General features: G+C 34.6%; 1 protein-coding gene across 1 annotated transcript; it reads right to left on the bottom strand.

Moving 5' to 3' along the window:
- Positions 1-5,865: 5,865 nt before the first annotated feature.
- LOC149779109 (sorbitol dehydrogenase-like) lies at positions 5,866-18,054 on the bottom strand. Its single transcript, XM_089938563.1, has 9 exons — positions 18,000-18,054; positions 17,431-17,464; positions 13,899-14,066; positions 12,787-12,949; positions 11,498-11,616; positions 9,841-9,906; positions 8,719-8,897; positions 7,875-7,996; positions 5,866-6,291 (listed from the first exon to the last, which is right to left on the bottom strand). Exons 1-9 carry the CDS (start codon positions 18,048-18,050, stop codon positions 6,141-6,143), a joined length of 1,053 nt encoding a protein of 350 aa, XP_089794689.1. The 5' UTR covers positions 18,051-18,054; the 3' UTR covers positions 5,866-6,140.
- Between the last annotated feature and the right edge of the window lie 549 nt (positions 18,055-18,603).

Raw genomic sequence — 18,603 nt, 5'->3', positions numbered from 1 at the left:
ATTATATGCTATCGTTCACATATATGAACCTTCCACTGATTATATGTTATCGCACATATTTAAGAACTTCCCATTGTGTATATGTTATTACACAAATTTCATAACCTTCCATTGATGATAAGGTTTTATTACACATACTTAATTTTTTTTACTGATTATATTATCACACATTTTAAGAACTTTCCATTGATTATATGCTATCAAAACATATAGGAACCATGTCTTGATTATATGTTATCACACATATTTAAGAACGTTCCATCGTGTATATGTTATTACACAAATTTAATAACCTTCCGTTGATGATATGGTATCAGTACGCATATTGAAGAACCTTCCAATGATTAAATTTTGCTGACTAATATTCACGACAATAGAGATGATTAACTTCCATTTCGCCATTAAGCCATTCATTACCAAAACTAGTCTTGCATCAGTTTTCACAATATGAACTTTTTTTTTATTTTGCAGATGCATAACTGGGATAATGGGGTACTCTAATAGAGTAAACCTTGCAAACATTCGACGATGTACGAGCCATCGTCAATAATTTTAGAGGTGACGCTTTGCTATATATTATTTGCGTATATTTACTAGTAAACTCATACTTAGAGTGTCACATGTCTCCACATATGTTTTCTTATTTCAATCAAAATGCTAGCATAATCTATCTAAAAGCATATATACATTTTTACTTTAACACTACATTTTTTACTATCATTTCAGAGCATTTAGAAATATGACTATTTCAAACCAAATACTTTTCTTAATTTACTGATAGTGGTAAAAATGATAATAAATAAAAAAGATCTTTCTCCTGTTAAGGAATGAGAAAGTTCGAAAGTTGCAAAACAGTACATTCAAGAGTCTAGTCTCTGCATACCCACTTAGTCGATTAATTTTTTAGGAAAACGTTCATGAATAAAATATATTATTTTTCGCTTACTAGTAAACAAGTTATAATAATACTGTCCTGATTTTTCTCCACAATTATCTCCCAAATGAAATTACCATAAATGATATCAACTCTTCAAGAATGCTAAATTAAATTTCTTTCTGCAATTTTGGCCCATAGACTTGCAATTTCTCTTTACTATTATATTCCTTTGCGACATATCTTTTTTACTGGGGCGTCTGTACAACTCCGTCAGGAAGGCGGGAGGTAGCAGGTACATCATCATCATCATCATCATCGTAAGCCCCGTAGTCTGGGAGACCGTTGTTCCACCGGTCAAGACCGAGCCACCTGATTCCTCTATTCTTCTGTATTTTCCCTTTTTCTCAGTGAGTCGCTCAATGTCAAGCCTGTCCACTCTTAAATGTTATCTTCTCACCTCTTTCTCTGCATGCGTCTCTTTCTTATTCCGTGTACAGTGCCTTGCAGGATTATCTTGGCAGGTCCTGACGATCGTGATCCATGCCGATACCATTGCAGTTTACGTTTTTCACTATAATCAGGAGATCTTCGTGAGGCCCAATGGCCTGTCTGATCCTTTTGCATGTTTCTTCACTGGTGACATGGTCTTTATATGTGATGCAGAGGATCATTCGGAAACATATCACCTATGTGGCCCGTATCCCTTTCTCTAAGTCTTCTGTTATGGTCCATGATTCACAGGCGCATATAAATATGGATATCACCAATGAGTACATCAGTCTGACCTTTGCACTATATGCGATGTTCTTGTCGTTCCAGATGGGATTCAGTTTTTTCAGCGCTACTGCTGTCTGTGCAATCCTGGAGGGTACTTCAGGTTTAAATCCTTCATTTGTTACCGTTGCCCCCAATTACTTGAAGCTGTGCACTGTTTATAACTTCGTACTTTGGACCCTGATTACAGTACTAATGCCCTTGGTATTTTTGGTCATCATTTCAGGTCTTCTCAGCACTGATTTCCATACCGTAGGCTGCTTGGATTTTGTCGTGGCTCTCAACTAATCTAGTTAATTCTGCCTCATTTCCTGCAAGTCCATCAATATAAGGATGATCAACGATTGGGTCCACGGCGTTGGCCATACTCCTGTTTGCCAAATTATGTTTCAGATGTTTATGAAGGCGCTAATAATTGCTTCTCTCCCAGCTTGGACCAGTTCTGCTGTGAAATTGTCAACTCCTGCTGACTTCCTCTTTTTTAGCGATCTCAATGTGTCTTCTAATTCTTCACGTAGGATACGATGGTTGTCGTTGTTTGTTGCTTGAAAGACGTTAGTACCTCTGGATCTATTGTGGCCCTGCGGTTGTAAAATTATGCGCAGTTTTCTGTTCATCTTTTCAGAATGTCTTTTTCTTCTGTGAGGCAGTTTCCGGCTTTGTCCCGTAAAGATGCAATTCGCCGTTTTATTGTGTTCAATGAAGTATATAATATAATATATAAACAGTCGAAAGAGCATATGAAATATGATGTATATTTGATTTAATTATTTCGGATTTAATATATATTTATTTCAGTTTAATTGCTTGTTTGTCAGGACCTGCAGACCTCACCCCACTATAGGTTATAGCATACGTCATCTCTTCCATCTTTGATTCTTCGTCGGGACTCGAACTTGAAATCATTGGAACACTTTATTGATAAGACTTCTAAAATGGTATTGGTGGATTATTATTGGATTATTTTTGGATTTGATTCTTAAAACCATAAGTTCATATTTTTTTCATTTTAAAATAATTTTTCCAAGGAAATAAATTATTATATTTTTCAAAGCTTGTTCTTTTCATTCTTTTTGCGTTATTGTTTATTCGAGCATAAACACGTAACAGAAGGAATATTTGAAAAGGCAGATATATAAATAAACAGACTGAAAGTAACTGACATTGAGCAGAATATCTCTCGGTCAAAACCTAATAGAAGAAAAAGATAAAAGTTCAGGATTGACCGCTTAGGAGCTGAAAGTCCACCTACGGCATAACCACAACCGTAGGTTTGTGCATCTGTGTTTGCTTTGTTTTTGTGTTTCATTCTTTTAGCTCGCACTATTGCTTGATAAATTTTGTTGTGTGGGACCAATGAAACGTCTGAATTTGCATATATATATATATATATATATATATATATATATATATATATATATATATATATATATATATATATATATAGTGCAGCTCTCATATGTCATGTACGTGCTCTGAGTCGCATAGCATATGACGACATTTCATCAATATCACTGGTCAACAGTAAAATCATTACTGACTTGAAAAGGCCCTAATCTGTAGTATTTTGGTGTGCCGAACACGAATATAACCGTGAAAAATTTGTATTGGCTCTCGTTTTGAAGATATTCATATACCTCATTTTCTATGTTTCACTGTGTAAATTTCTCCAGTAGGACTGCAGCAACATCCGGAATAATGATGTAACATTGCATAATACCATCATGCTCACATCATCCACAGTTGATTGCATCATTTTCTGATGCAATGCAATACTAATGCCATGCGGCTGCTGAAGTAAGTTGACGTCAGCAGTGTACTATACATGTGTAGGCCTATTATACTAATGCCAGGCGGCTGCTGAAGCTGACGTAAGCAGTGTACTATATAAAGCCCAATCAGATAGGTTCAGCATTTAAAATATTTTAGACGTTGTGCGAGACAGTTCAAGCTACTGTTACATAAAACTTATTATTTTATCCATTTACGTACAATAAAGAACAGTAATGCCTCGAAAGTGTGTTAATACCGCGGACAATTTTTGCTATATTTGTGGGGAAGTGACATTTGCCAACCAGAAGAAAAGTATCAATTCTCAAGTGAAGAAGGCATATCATCTTTACTTCGGATGCAAGGTTGGTGACCAAGACAAGCCTTGGGCTCCGCATATATGCTGTGCTACATGTACAACACAGCTTTCACAGTGGTTGAATTGCAAAAGGTCATCAATGCCATTTGCAGTCCCAATGGTGTGGAGAGAGCCAAGCAACCACCTAAATGACTGTTACTTCTGCTTGGTTCCTCCTCTTTCCGGCGGAATAACGAAGCGAAAGAAGTCGAGAATAGTCTACCCAAACATTCCGTCTGCATTGAGACCAGTTCCACATGGTGAGGGACTTCCTATTCCAGAACCTCCAGCAGAATATTCTCTTGATTCATCTGACGAAGACAAAGGTGAGTCGACCTGTTCTTCTCCTGGTCCATCAGCATGCAGTGATCCAGATTTTCACTGTGGTGCATCATCAACCCCACACAGAATAACACAGGAAGAACTAAATGACCTGATTCGTGATTTGGACTTATCAAAGAACAAGGCAGAATTGCTAGGATCAAGACTCCAACAATGGAATCTTCTAGAAGAAGATGTCACAATTACTGCATATCGAAAGCGCCACCAGCAATTGGAGCCTTTCTTCAGAAAGGAAAGTAATCTGATATTCTGTTCCGATATTGAGGGCTTCATGAATGCTTTAAAAATCACTCATGACCCACAAGAATGGAGACTATTTGTGGACTCTTCGAAACTGAGTCTCAAGGCTGTGCTTTTGCACAATGGAAACATTCTTCCATCTATTCCAGTAGCGTATGCTGTCCACATGAAAGAGACATACGATAACTTAAGGCAGCTACTGAATTCCATTGAGTATAACAAGTACAGCTGGCACCTCTGTGGTGATTTGAAGGTAGTTGCCCTTTTAATGGGACTGCAGCAAGGATATACAAAATACATGTGTTTCTTATGCGAGTGGGATAGCCGAGCAAGGGAAATGTACTACATGAGGAAGGAATGGACTCACAGGCAGAATGTAGCCATTGGAGAGAAGAATATCCAACACCCAGCTCTGGTTGAGGCTCAGAAAATCTTGCTACCACCCCTTCACATCAAACTAGGTTTGATGAAGAACTTCGTGAAAGCCATTGACCGGACTTTGCCAGCATTCCGATACCTGCATGAAAAATTCCCTCGACTCAGCGAAGCAAAGATTAAAGAGGGAGTTTTTGTGGGTCCTCAGATTCGAGAGCTTTTCAAAGATGACCGGTTCAACAACTTGCTGGAAGGTGACGCGAAACAAGCATGGAATGCTTTTCGCCTAGTTTCTACAAACTTCCTCGGAAATGTTAGGGCAGAAAACTATAAGGAACTAGTAGAAGACATGTTGATGAAGTATAAGAAACTTGGCTGCAATATGTCTCTAAAGATTCACTTCCTTCATTCCCATTTGGATTTCTTTCCTAGCAACTGTGGTATTGTTAGTGATGAACACGGCGAACGTTTTCATCAAGATATCGCAACAATGGAACAAAGATACCAGGGAAAATGGTCCACTACAATGCTGGCTGACTACTGCTGGACACTCCTCAGAGATGCTCCCGAACAGCTGTACAAGAGACAGGCGAAGAAATCTAAGATGTAGTCAATGACTTGATTTTTTATAGGTAGGCTATTACAGTTGACCTTTTACTATTGGAATGCATTTCGTTATGTAAACATTAATTTCTTGCAGATTACAAAAAAACTAGAGCCAATTTTGCAATTTGACTGTCATATTCGTGTTCAGCACATAAAAATTGATAAGAATTGACTAATTTTATTTCAGTAACATGACTTTTGTAAAAATTTGTTGTCCAGTGTATGTTATATTTAAGCGTTTCATTTGATGATGATGATGATGATGATGATGATGATGTACGTTGACTACCGTGATATGGTGATAAGAACTTTTAATATTATTGAAAGCAGAAGCAGTTTCAGAAAGTGAATTAACCCAATATCTTCGAACTATTCCGGCCAGAAATAAAGATGTGGTAAGTGATATAATTCTAGATTACCTTCTGATAATAAGTCTATAACAATTAGTCAAAAGACAGAAAACAGGGTGAAAGAGGAGAAAGAAATTATACATGACCAATGAAGAAATAATCAACCTCACCAACAGTTTTCAAAAGTAAATTTATTGCATTGCGAATGATATCAGTTATTGAAGCGAATACCATTTTATGTAGCTTAATCAAATCAGAGATTTTTTAACAGTTACTATGGTACTGTGATACATGCTAACAGAACACTGAACTAAATTTAGGACTGTAGCTTTAAAAAAATTGTTATAGTTCCTTCAGAAATGTTGAATAACAAACAAACTGCGTAGTAAAATAGCTCTATACAAATTACAGTAGCACTTTTATTCCACTTTAATTTACGATATTAGTCTCATATGGAACAGTCCACCATGACTTTGATCCCGTCTCCTGATCTCGCTATTGTGAGAGCTTTTGATATTTCCTTCAGGGAGAAAATGTGTGACACAAGGGGTTTCAGATTTATTCTTCCGGATGCAACCATTTCTATGGCTGGTCGCCACCTACAAGAAGAGTGACATGTAAACAAATGTACAAATGAAAATTTAATTTTTTTTTCTTCTTTCATTATGTCGCAAATTTCGCAGCCATTTATTCATTGCCTCGATTGATACCGTGGTACTTACACGAAGCTTTATATGGTCCTGATGCATCATTAGTCTTTGTGTAATGATAATTTCTAGAGTTTAAATTAGGTGGGAAAGCGTATTTTATGTTTCTCCATTCCCTTTTCAAACAAGTGTGGAGTTTCATAATCATCTACTTTAGAAAGGAACTGAACCTATTAATTAAAACACAAACACTGACCGAAAACACATAGCGATTTACGTGTTGAACACAGACAAATTCCAAGTGGGTTCAGATTTCATCTAAATATAAATATGGTTAAAAAGAAAGAATAAATAAGTAAACCGAATGATACGCATGCATGGTCAGCAGGAAGAAACGATACAGCTGTATATCTGCCTTTCTGAAATAAAACTGGCATATTGAATGGGATGACAATAACAACTTTATATACCAATGTTACAAGTATGACATGGGTGTACAACATTAACTGTACCAATGAATTAATAATACGTTAAAAAACCTCGATACTTTAATTACGCTCACGTCCAGAGCACCCGTAAAATTATCGCTTTACGTGGGGTGGGGGAGGGGCAATCATGTACTGGTCAGTTATTAAGTTTTACAGACGTAGACAAAAACATGTTTAGACGTGAAAATTCAATGCTTATGAGCTCATGGCTGATATCTAGATAGGATAAGCATTTTACTATGAAAAACAGCAGCAAATGACGGATGGTTTGTAAATCCTCTGTACACAATCAAAGCAACACAAATGCAACTTAGAAATTAAGATATTTGTCGGTAACTAAACTGAAAATAAAATTAAAACTTTCTGGGGTTTTCGTGGTCATCAAATTATACGGCATGCCTACGCACTGACGGACCAGTCAGGTTTAATTAGAAACTTAATCTTACACTTAGTTAGGTTTTTGTTTCTCCTTCCATTTGTTCACCCTCGCTTAACAAAGAAAGCTATAAATAAATAAATAAATAAATAAAAAAATAAATAAATAAATAAAATTTAAAAATCCAAATTAAAAAAAATAGTATTTGATTATAGTTCAGACGACAGTATAAGCTTACACTTGTTCCAACCTGAGTAAGCACTGAGTTTCTAACTCCTCACTTCCGCTCCTGTCTTAACCAATAAGCATTATTTTTTATCGGAATGATAATGCATGTAGTAGTTGTGGTAGTAACCCATGATTACGTGTAGGAAAGATATTTTAACAAAATAATTCAATTTTTATAAGCCCAAACAAATTTTTGCACACCTTGAACGACAAATTCAGCAGAAAAAAAATTCGGCAGTGGTCTTATTTAAACTGTAAAAGGAAACACAATCATAAATAAGTTTACGAAACAATACAGATTGTACGGGACCCATATATTTGAAAAACAGCTTTCATTTTCAGGACTGCAAAGAGTATTGTCATGGTCATAAAGCAATGAAGAGGGGTGAATTGAAGCGAAATAGGTTAGCATGAATAGATTTGCGACTAGTACTAATACGCACGTGTTGGCATATCTAAAAGACCCCAGTACTTCCAACTCCTTGGTAAGCAGAGTCATGACGGGAAACGAGATTATCTCTGGCCCATGTCCAACAATGACGAAAACTCCACCTTTTTTGGTTGCCTACAAATTTAAATGCTCGATAGTACAGTTTATTTTTATTGTGATACATGAGGACTTTTCATCCATCATCATTAAACACTGAAGCATTAAAAGTAAAATGAAATAAATTTGAAGAAGTAAAGTCGAACAACATATATTTTCAAAGTTACAAAATCAGCTAATGAAGTGAAGCGACAATTTCCTTAATCGGTGTTAAAACGTACCACAAAGACGGTATCATAAACGCACCATACAGAGCGTATTATAAATGTATCATACAAAACTTTTCATAAATGCACCACACACAACGTATCATAAATGTACCACACATAACATATCATAAATGTACCATACAGAACGTATTATAAATGTATCATACAAAACTTTTCATAAATGCACCACACACAACGTATCATAAATGTACAACACATAACGTATCATAAATGTACCATACAGCACGTATCATATATAAGTATTCTGAATATTTATGATAGTACTTTCTCCGATTACTCTTCTTATGATAGAGCACAAATCTCCAAATCAAACGTTTCTACATGTCTCGTCATTCCAAATCAAGCGTCTCTACATGTCTCGTCATTCCATTACTGTAAAACTATTCAAATGAAATTACGTTAATAGAGAAATAATGCGTTTATAAATTTAATCTAATACGTTTTTGACATTGTAATAGTTGTGTGTCTTACATTATTCGAACAGTGGCTCCATATATATTGTACACTTACTGCAATTCCGAGGTCCACCGAGAACTGAGCTCCACTGCATTCAATAGTGCGATCTGGAGCAGAACCCAATATATTGATCACTTTAGTAACAACAGTGCTGATTTCGTCTTCGGGAAGAATTCTAAACGTATGCTTTGCTCCCATCTCTTTAGCCAGAGCCAAGCGTTTTTCATTGATATCTGTGAATAATAATAATAATGATAATAATACGTGGCCGTGTTTGTGCACATGCTAGGCAAGCTTAATCATATTGTTCACAAAATGTAAATTTTCTCTTTGGAATAATTAATTTATGGTTTTGGAGCTAATCTGTAATACATAAGAATTTAGAGATTGGCTTTATAATACCACACTAAATCTTTCAATCGTTCGTGTGTGCCCTATAAGTGTAATTTAGTTTTCGCTTCTGGATATTGATTTAGATTTCAACTGAGCTGAAAATCAAATGCATTCATTGTTTAAAGATAAATATGTACATAATTCTAAGTTCAGGTTTGAATTTCAAATAAGCTATTGATTTCATGACAATTATTTGTTATCATAATTTAAATATCGTGGTTGCTTCCTTTGTTAAACAAAATTCAAGAAATTTTAGCAATTTTAGCAAAAATATTCGGTCTTGTACTTTCTCCAAATTTGGCTCTTTTTCTTAAGAACAATTAGACAATGGTGTACTACTGCGCGAAAACCTTCCCTAGGATGACACTTCATATTTAATTATGGTTTTAATTATATTAAAAAATATTAGACTCACCGTGCAAATATTTTCTAAGCAAGTGTTATTTAACTGGTGACTTCAAATGGTTTGCTGCATTACACTAATTTAATTTTAAGAGTTTATCTAAAGAAAGAAAACACATTGTAATCGGGAAGATATTTTGCGATATAATGCCTTAATATATTCACAAAACATTCATATCTGAGACTATTTATAAACAACACCAGCAGCAGGCTTTCATCGCTTATTTACTTTTACACGTAAGGCTAAAATTCAAGTAGGCACGCACATAATACAAAAATGGCACAAAATTCTTGGTTTGGCAAATTTCCTAATGTAGCTTCAAACCATTGATCTTTCTCTCTACCTTGGAAATATGACCACATTTTTACACGGCGAATTACCTGTAATCAAAATGTTCTCAACACCGGCTTCTTTGGCTGCGAACATTGTGCACAGTCCAACAGGACCTAAGAAAAAAGATTTTAAAAAATACAAAAAACAGATATTATATTTAACCTGGCCAAATGAAATTGCACTTCATAAATAAAAATAGGAAATTTTCAAAACTTCGCGTGATAAGGCAATCGTATTGATATGGAAGATGGAAAAATCATTGAACACGACCTTGAAATTTAAAATTTATATAAGGAGCAACTGGAGACAAAATTGAAAAATAACTGTGAAGGAGGGCAACATCGCGACATGCCTTCAGATTAGGGGGATTTACTAAATACCAAAATGATAGAAGTACCATATGTTGTAACAGATAATGCAGCAAAATAAAATGTCCCTTTTACAATAATAATATATTAAAACAATTTGTATAGTTCTCGGTCATAAATCAATAAAACTGTAAGAAACATGTGAAGACATGATTACCAAAGAAATGAGACTAAATTAATTTAACAAACACACTTGTATTCTTCTGTCACGTTCTACAATTACCATTGCATTTGAAGACGTACAAAAAAGTGCATATGGAGTATTGGGAATGTAATTAGTGTGCTTAAAGACACACACACACACACACTATAACGGAAAGTGATACGCTACAGAATGATGCATGATAAATATACTAAAATATATATGAAGAAAAATACAATCATGCAAGTGCTATACTTTTCAGCTCGTCCGCTAATGTAACTCGTACCTGGGTTCTGCGCTTATGACACCCACTACTTTGCCTTCATATACGAACCCAATACCCTCACGACTAAGCGCACATCCCCAAAACGGGATGGAACTTGGTTGTGGATATATGTATTCGTGCATAGCAGACACATTTGCATGGCGACCTAATAATTAACCCTCATCTCAATGCGCAACCATTCAGACTCCTCTGACCGAAATCAAGGCATGTAGAAGATATATAAAGTTGCAAATATACTCCAGAGAGCGGAGAATGAACATTATATAACACTTCATGCAAGGCTGTTGACAAAGGCAAGATAATACCTTTTACTATGAATAGTGTATTCGACAACAATCTGGCACAAGGGCTTAGTGGATAAAATTAGAGATCTCCAAATGAGTACTTCAGTACCATAGGCTGTCAAGGCCGGTGTAGATTAATCTTCCATAATTGATACTAATGTTATTGTCACTGATATTTAGTCAAGTATAGGGACTATTACTAACGCTACGTCTTTACGAATAATAATAGACAATCGATCCCTGTCTGCATGTGTTATAAATGATAATAAACATAATCTATTATTTTCCGTAAGGTCAGATTGCTGCTATTCCATGCAATACACTATATCAGCTTTCGTAATTGGTCATCTAGATCAGAGTAGACCAGCTACAATGCCCACTGGCAATTTTATATCTGGCCAGCATTCGTACAAAAACTTATATGTATATAAGGTCCATGGTGTTGAATGTTGAACCCCCCTGATCTAGTATATTATCTATGTTGGTTTACACCAAACAAATTCATTGGTTTTGCTGAGTATTGATCCCTTTTAAGTATCGACACTTCCCCTTCAAAGAGTGGATCACAGCCTAATTAAATATTCTGTGTTATACGACAAAAATAGACACACAATCCTAACTTACCTGCTCCACAAATTAGAAGACTGTGTCCAGGCTCAAGTCGTACTCTGCGACATGCATGGATACCAACTGAAAGAGGTTCCAGAAGAGCACCTTCCTCAAAACTAAATTCATCTGGAATTCTAAGAATATATTATATGATCAGGAATGTTTCAACGATATGTTAAAGTGGTCAAAGTTGGTACAATGTTTTTAATGGCGAAGATACTTTATATGTTACTTTCCTTGTGCAACAAGCCCGAATTGTGTAAATACTAACACAGGAGGGTGATGAGAGATCGAAGAGACTGCAAAAGAAGACAATATGATGGAAATCAGATAACAAACATCATATGAGACGAAGATATTAAATATCACAGTATAATTTCCAAAAGGACATTGCAAGTTACCTTACACCTTCAGCTAACAAAATTGGTGTTATCATTAAATGAACGCTCTACCGCTTTATATCCGTTTGATACAGTGGCAGTTCCAGCTAGAGTGGCACACCTTGCACCAAAACGAAATGAACGCGAAATTACTGGAATGTTTCAACCGCTCCGGTGGCCTAGTGGTTACAGCGTCCGCCTCGGATGCGGGAGGTCGTGGGTTCGATCCCTGGCCGAGTCATACCTAAGACTTACACAAATGGTACTAACAGCTGTCTCGCTTGGCGCTCAGCATTAAGAGGTTAGTGTTAGTACTGGTCGGCCCGGTGTCAGGATAATGTGACTGGGTGGGACATCATGCTACATGTCTGTGGCATGATGCCCCAGTGCTAGACATCACTAAAAACTGCCACACTGCAGACATCGTAGCGATATGACTGAAAAATTGTTAAAGCTACGTTAAAAAATCCAAATCACACACACACACACACACACACACTGGAATGTTTCCTAAAGTAAGTTTTATATACAGTTAGATGGTTAAACATTTGCTCTGGAAACGCTTAAATTGCTGGAGCTTCATACGCTAGGTCCCCACTGTAGGTTTCTTTTTACAGACAACTGGCCTACATTGTTATGCCCCACAACACCATACAAACCGATGTTTCTGGATCCACCCTGTTTGGAAAAGAACATTTTAATTTTTGGAGTTTAAATCCACTATCAGTTGATTAACCACCCCGGCTTCGATCACAAAATAAAATTAATAGTATGTGAACACCCAAAGATCTGTTACACATCTAGGAACAAGTTGTGTTTCATTCACAAGATAATTTCACTAAAGAATATAGCTGAAATATAAAAATAATCGTCAAGCAAAAATAATCAGAAACGAATTACAATAAATCATTTGTCTGTACATACCTGTAGACGCGATCGGCTTTGTGGACAATGTATCTAGCCATAGCGCCATTATTGTGAGGCACTCCAATAAAGATCACCTTAGGACAAAGATTGTATCGACCACTCACACACGCCGTGCAGGACTGGCATACATCATATTGGGGTTCTATAGCTACACGGTCCCCTAAATTAATAATAATAATAATAATAATAATAATAATAATAATAATAATCGTAATAATAATCATGATAATAATGCAAGACAGCGGGATGAAGTCCGCAAGTAGGTTGCTTTACAGAAGACAGTGGCGGGGAAGTAAAATAGAATAGCCAGGTGAGCCTTCGATATCCAGACCATCCAAGGGGAAGAGCAAAGGTGGATAAAAAAGTTATATAAATTAAAACATGGCCGACCTTCATGTGCATCGTCTACATAATGATTTTAATCACGAAACTTGTGGTCACGCTGAAAACCCGAAAACATTTGCCTTCTGTACAAGAAAAAATCAATAATTTTTAAAGAAGTGTTCTTCACGAACAAAGATATTGACGTTAAAATAATGATAAGATCATCTACCTATAAAATACACAGACAGCAAATTAGATGTAAAACCATTTATCAATTACCATACATGACCTTTGAGAAAATAGAAACATTATCTCCAGTTAAGACAGTGAGAATAGGTTGGATAGTTTTCCTTTATAGAAATTCTAGAAATACGTCAACAACTTGCAAAAGTCCCATTTATATCTACATATCCTGCAATGATATTTAATTTGGAGCCAGAACTGTTGTGCTCATTGTCCTTATAAAGTAATTATGGGATACTTTGCAATTCAAAAAATATTGCACCAAATATCATTTTATTTTTATTCCTCCCACCATATAAAAAGAGCACCTTCTTGTTTCTTGAGCATGGATCACTCGACATTGTTGCTGTTCTTTAGGTACCTAAAAAACCATTCCAGTGTGAAGTGTTAGATTTATTACAATATTTAGAATGTACCCTGTTCTGTAAACTTTTACAAGGTTTCATTGCTCTATCTATGGATCCTTATTAATGAAATGGTATTCGTCTTAATAGTCGTATTTACTTTCACAGTGAAAATATCACATAACAAGACATTCCTACCTTCCTTTAAATGTGTCACTCCATTTCCAACTTTCGTAACGATTCCACTGCACTCGTGTCCCAGAGTCAAAGGTTGACGGACGACTTGCTCACTTCCGGTTCGGCCATGTTGCCAGAAACTTAGATCCGTTCCACATATTCCCACTCTTTTGACTGCGATTTGTACCTCTAGAAGTCATTTTTACAAATTATGTGCTTACTCCTTCATCAACAAACAAAAGATTGGCATAAAAATACACTATATTATTATTATAATCAGATCGATGAATGCGTTTCATACAAACCTGTGTAATACTCAATACACCTTTGCACAATAATAATGACAGATCATGCAAATACTTGTTTATCGATATTCTTACAGTATAATTCAGGAAAGTGCGTTTAATGTTTTCACAAAACGACGACTAAAACAAGCAAAATTAGACTAAAAGGTGACATAATATTTCGGAAATCAATATGTGGGGGAATAATTGCTTTGTTAATAAACCAGGTACACTTTGAAACGTTAAATCAATCAATCAAAATGAATGGAAGCATATTCACGACTTTAGACGATTTAAGGAGGCAACCTAGTGATTCTTGTTGAAGAAAACTATATGTTGATTTTTCAAAACATGCAGAACTTACATACTATTATTTTATATTACTAGGTCGATTCTAAATTTAAATTAGTATGAATGTTGCAAATTGTCATTGATTAAAAGAACTATTTGATCCTTTGTTTTCGTTGTTGTTTGTTGCTGTCATTGTTGGAGGAATAGTTTTGGACATTTGCAAACAGAGTATATATAAGTCTTTGTTTTTCTTGGTAAATTAATATACTGCGCTTTATTCATATCGGGAAATACCCTAATCCATGCCACAGTTCAAATGTGATTTTTCAGCAAATAACATTAATAATAATAATAATAATAAACGAACTTATCCAATTTATTAATAGAGATAAACAATTTTAGTAATATTTGTATTATGTATAATGCACACTTATTAGAGATATAGAAAATAAATAAATAGAAGAAAATAGAAGAAGAAAAAAAATTAATAAAATAAAAATAAAATTAGAACGGTAAATATACATAGTATATATACTAATATAATCTTCACAACTATTAATAGGTTATCAGAACTCAATTTATATAATAATAATAAAAAATGTGGTGTGCATAAAGCTTACTATCAAGTATTTTATAAATAATTATCATATTATTTTGAGAATTAATTTACAAAATTCACTTTCATCTTTAAAGAATTAGTACACTTATTTTTATGTTATTAGATTATACTTTTACCAATTAAGTTTTTCTGCAAAGTAAAATAATATGAAAATCTTCTTATCTAATTGTAAACAGGGGACATAATTCAGAAGAAAAAATAGTTACTGAATGTCATATAGTGTTTTTGAATTTAGACCTTTTGGATATACCGTATTACGACGGTGAATCCAATAGGTTTCCTTTAGTAGACGTTCCATTTCAGAATCAGCTTTAACAATAGGTTGGAAGGAGAAATCTTGCAACGTATGGGATTTTTTGTTAAAATTTGCGGCAACATGAGATGAAAATGATTGATCGATATAATTTTTTATATCTGATCTATGCTGGTTCATACGTTTAGATATATGTTGACCTGTTTGTCAAACATATTGGATACCACATTTTTTGCATGTTATCAAATAAATAACATTTGATGTTACACAATTAATATCACAACGCATATTAAAAGTTTCTTTCGTTTTATTACTATTGAAAGAAGTATTTTCATTAATAAATGAACAGTGTGAACATCTAGGTCTATTACATTTAGCTGATGATCTTATTTTATATTATGGTTTTTCTAATTTGGAATTAGGAAATCTTTAAGATTATTAGGCCTTTTATAAGCAAGTGTGGGTTTGCTTTCGTGTTGCGATTTAATCCAGTATCACATATATAATTTATGAACATGTATACCTGTCTCTGTAGTGCTGAAGACAGATCAATATTTGAATAGACTAGTTAGGTCCCTGTGATAAGGCTGACGGAATAATTCGTGCCCACGCTCTAGTATAAACCAGTATCAAATTAGTCTGATGAAGCATTAAAGCGAAACCGGTCACACATTCTACGTGTTGGTGTTGTTTATATATATATATATATATATATATATATATATATATATATATATATATATATATATATATATATATATATAACAATGAGTATCATGCGCTCCAATCGACAGATAAGAAGGCTCAGCGTTATTCAAACCAGTTATGTATCGAAGATTGAAGATTTATGCGTGCCTCTGGCTAGTAATAGACATAGTGTGTAACAGTTATGTTGTTCCCGTTCGGTTTGTTCACCAAATGAGAATTGATGAAATTTTATATGTATTCGCGGCGCGCTTGTTGTTATTAATGGTACTTGAGGACCGTGTACTGAGAAGTATAATAGCGGTGTCGCTGATTATTGATCTGACGGATAGCATTCTATCCCCAAGACTTTCATCTTTCCAATGGGCATTTGTAGGTGACGTTCACGCGTAAGGCCAAGCGCACAGTAGCGAGGCAAATATGATCATCGACATTGTTATCACTGGAAATGATATAAGCAATCTATGCCTTAAACAAAGGTTCCAACTTAGACACCTGTGTAAATATAATTCAGTTCAAGGTAAATCATAATTTTGATCTTATTGAACGTAATTCGGGGAACAACTATGATAAATTATCTTTAAGCGGTACCGTTATTCGGCATACATGTATAAAGCCATGAATAAAACGTTTCTCTACCTACTTAGGTCAATGAAGTAAAATAAGTAAAGCATTTGTTTTCATGCTCTAATTACATTGTACCTGCAATCCGTGATTCAAAATTGCTGATATATTATTTAAATGACTACAACTGACTACCTATATTCAACACGTCATGTGATAATAACGTTATAACAAAGATAAAAGTTTTGACACTTTACAAAAATCAAATACTTAGTAACAGAATAACTTATAACAAAGACCTATATATTACTAATAATTATTAATTTGGTATATGTATGTATGTATGTATGCATGCATGCATGCATGCATGCATGTATGTATGTATGTATGTATGTATGTATGTATGTATGTATGTATGTATAGTAGTATTAAACCCATGGTGGATAAATACTAGTATTAAACCCATGGTTGACAAACAAACGCAATAAACCCACGGTGGAAAAACTATAGCATTCAATTCATGGTGAGAAGACATGGTGACGAAACAGTGGGATTAAACATATAGTTGATAAACAATAGTATTAAACCAATGCCGGAGAAACGCTAGTATTCAACCCACAGTGAATTAAACCGCAATATAAAGCCCATGGTAGATATACGATATTATTACCCATGGTGGATAAACAATATCATTAATCCCATGCTGATTAAATGTGTGCGTTTTAATAAATAAATTGTGTCGAATTTGATTCACGTAGAATCGAATCGAAGCTAAGTTTCGGTCTGTGGGTTTAACGTTGTGAAAACATGAATAGCATTGATGTCAATTGTTCCTACCGTCTTTTCCGGGTTCAGGTATAGGTTTTTCTTCCTGAATATAAAAACAAAATTCATTAACTGTCGCGTAAGTTATTGATATTTCTAAATGATAATTATTACCATCCGCACATTAATAGCAGGTAAAAGATGCTTTCACATGAAGAGATTGAGCTGGAATATAGCTAGTTTTCTGTAAGAAATGATATTATACTGGGTTCGTCATCAAAGAAGTAGAAAGTAGTGTTTCTTCCAATATAAAACATTAGTAAAGCGGATTCAATATCAACAATTTATTTTTCATTTCAAGTGTTTCTTAATTTAACAATATGTATTCACACACACACACACACACATATATATATTCTCTCTGATTAGTGTATTGAAAACGAACTCAAACAACGATCAGTATTTTATAAGGTCGCCGTTCGTTAATTTTGCTAGAAGGCAAACGTATGGCAAAACTTGAATCTGAGAGAAATACCGGCCCCAATAAATAGAAGTCATTCAATCAGTGTCATTAAAATGCTTTTGTCAGAAATATATAGATGGTGATGAGACAAAATACATAAGAAATTATAGAACTTTACCAGACGAATATCCAACTTCTGGTAAAGAACACTGCAAAGATTGGTTGTCATACTTGAGGCTGAAAAAATAATTGTTGAAAAATATTATGATAGAAGTCAACCAGTTTTCTTATCTAGAATGCATGTTGTAATTCACTGTGTCGGTTTATACCGACTGCATAAGAAATAGAGCTGTAATAGTTTTGGTAGCGCTGCGATTTCCACGGATGTGCCAAACAATTTAGAATGCTTCCAAATGAAGGCAATCAAATAAATTATAACTTGTTTTTGTGTGACTGAGTACCTAATATTAATCTTCTGTGATTGAGTACCTAATATTAATTTTGTTTGACTGCCTACCCAAAATTAGTTTTGTGTGCCTGAGTATTTAGTATTATATTTTGTGTGACTTTGTACCTTTACGTGTTGTGTAACTGAGTACCTAATATTAATATTTTTGTGACTGAATACATAATATTATTTCTGTGACTGAGTACCTAATATTAATTTTGAACGTTGTATGTAAAAACAAACATTTGGGTTTTTCTGCCATTTCTTTAAATCTTTAACCAATAGGTGGTTCCATTCAGTGGCGTCATTAGGTAACAACGTTTCTTTACAAATA

Source organism: Sinohyriopsis cumingii, chromosome 17 (genome assembly GCF_028554795.1).
Source record: "Sinohyriopsis cumingii isolate HCF-2022 chromosome 17, ASM2855479v2, whole genome shotgun sequence".
Taxonomy (NCBI): Eukaryota; Metazoa; Mollusca; class Bivalvia; order Unionida; family Unionidae; genus Sinohyriopsis; species Sinohyriopsis cumingii.
The sequence above is the reverse complement of the archived record's forward strand: the minus strand, read 5'-3'. Positions and strand labels throughout refer to the sequence as shown.

Coding starts and splice junctions, on each gene's coding strand:
- LOC149779109 (XM_089938563.1), bottom strand. CDS start 18,050: ATGACAACCAATCTTTGCAGTGTTCTTTACCAGAAGTTGGATATTCGT. Junction 12,950..13,898: donor AGTGACACATTTAAAGGAAG/GTAGGAATGTCT, acceptor TTATTAATTTAG/GGGACCGTGTAGCTATAGAA. Junction 8,898..9,840: donor TGAGAACATTTTGATTACAG/GTAATTCGCCGT, acceptor TATTATTCACAG/ATATCAATGAAAAACGCTTG.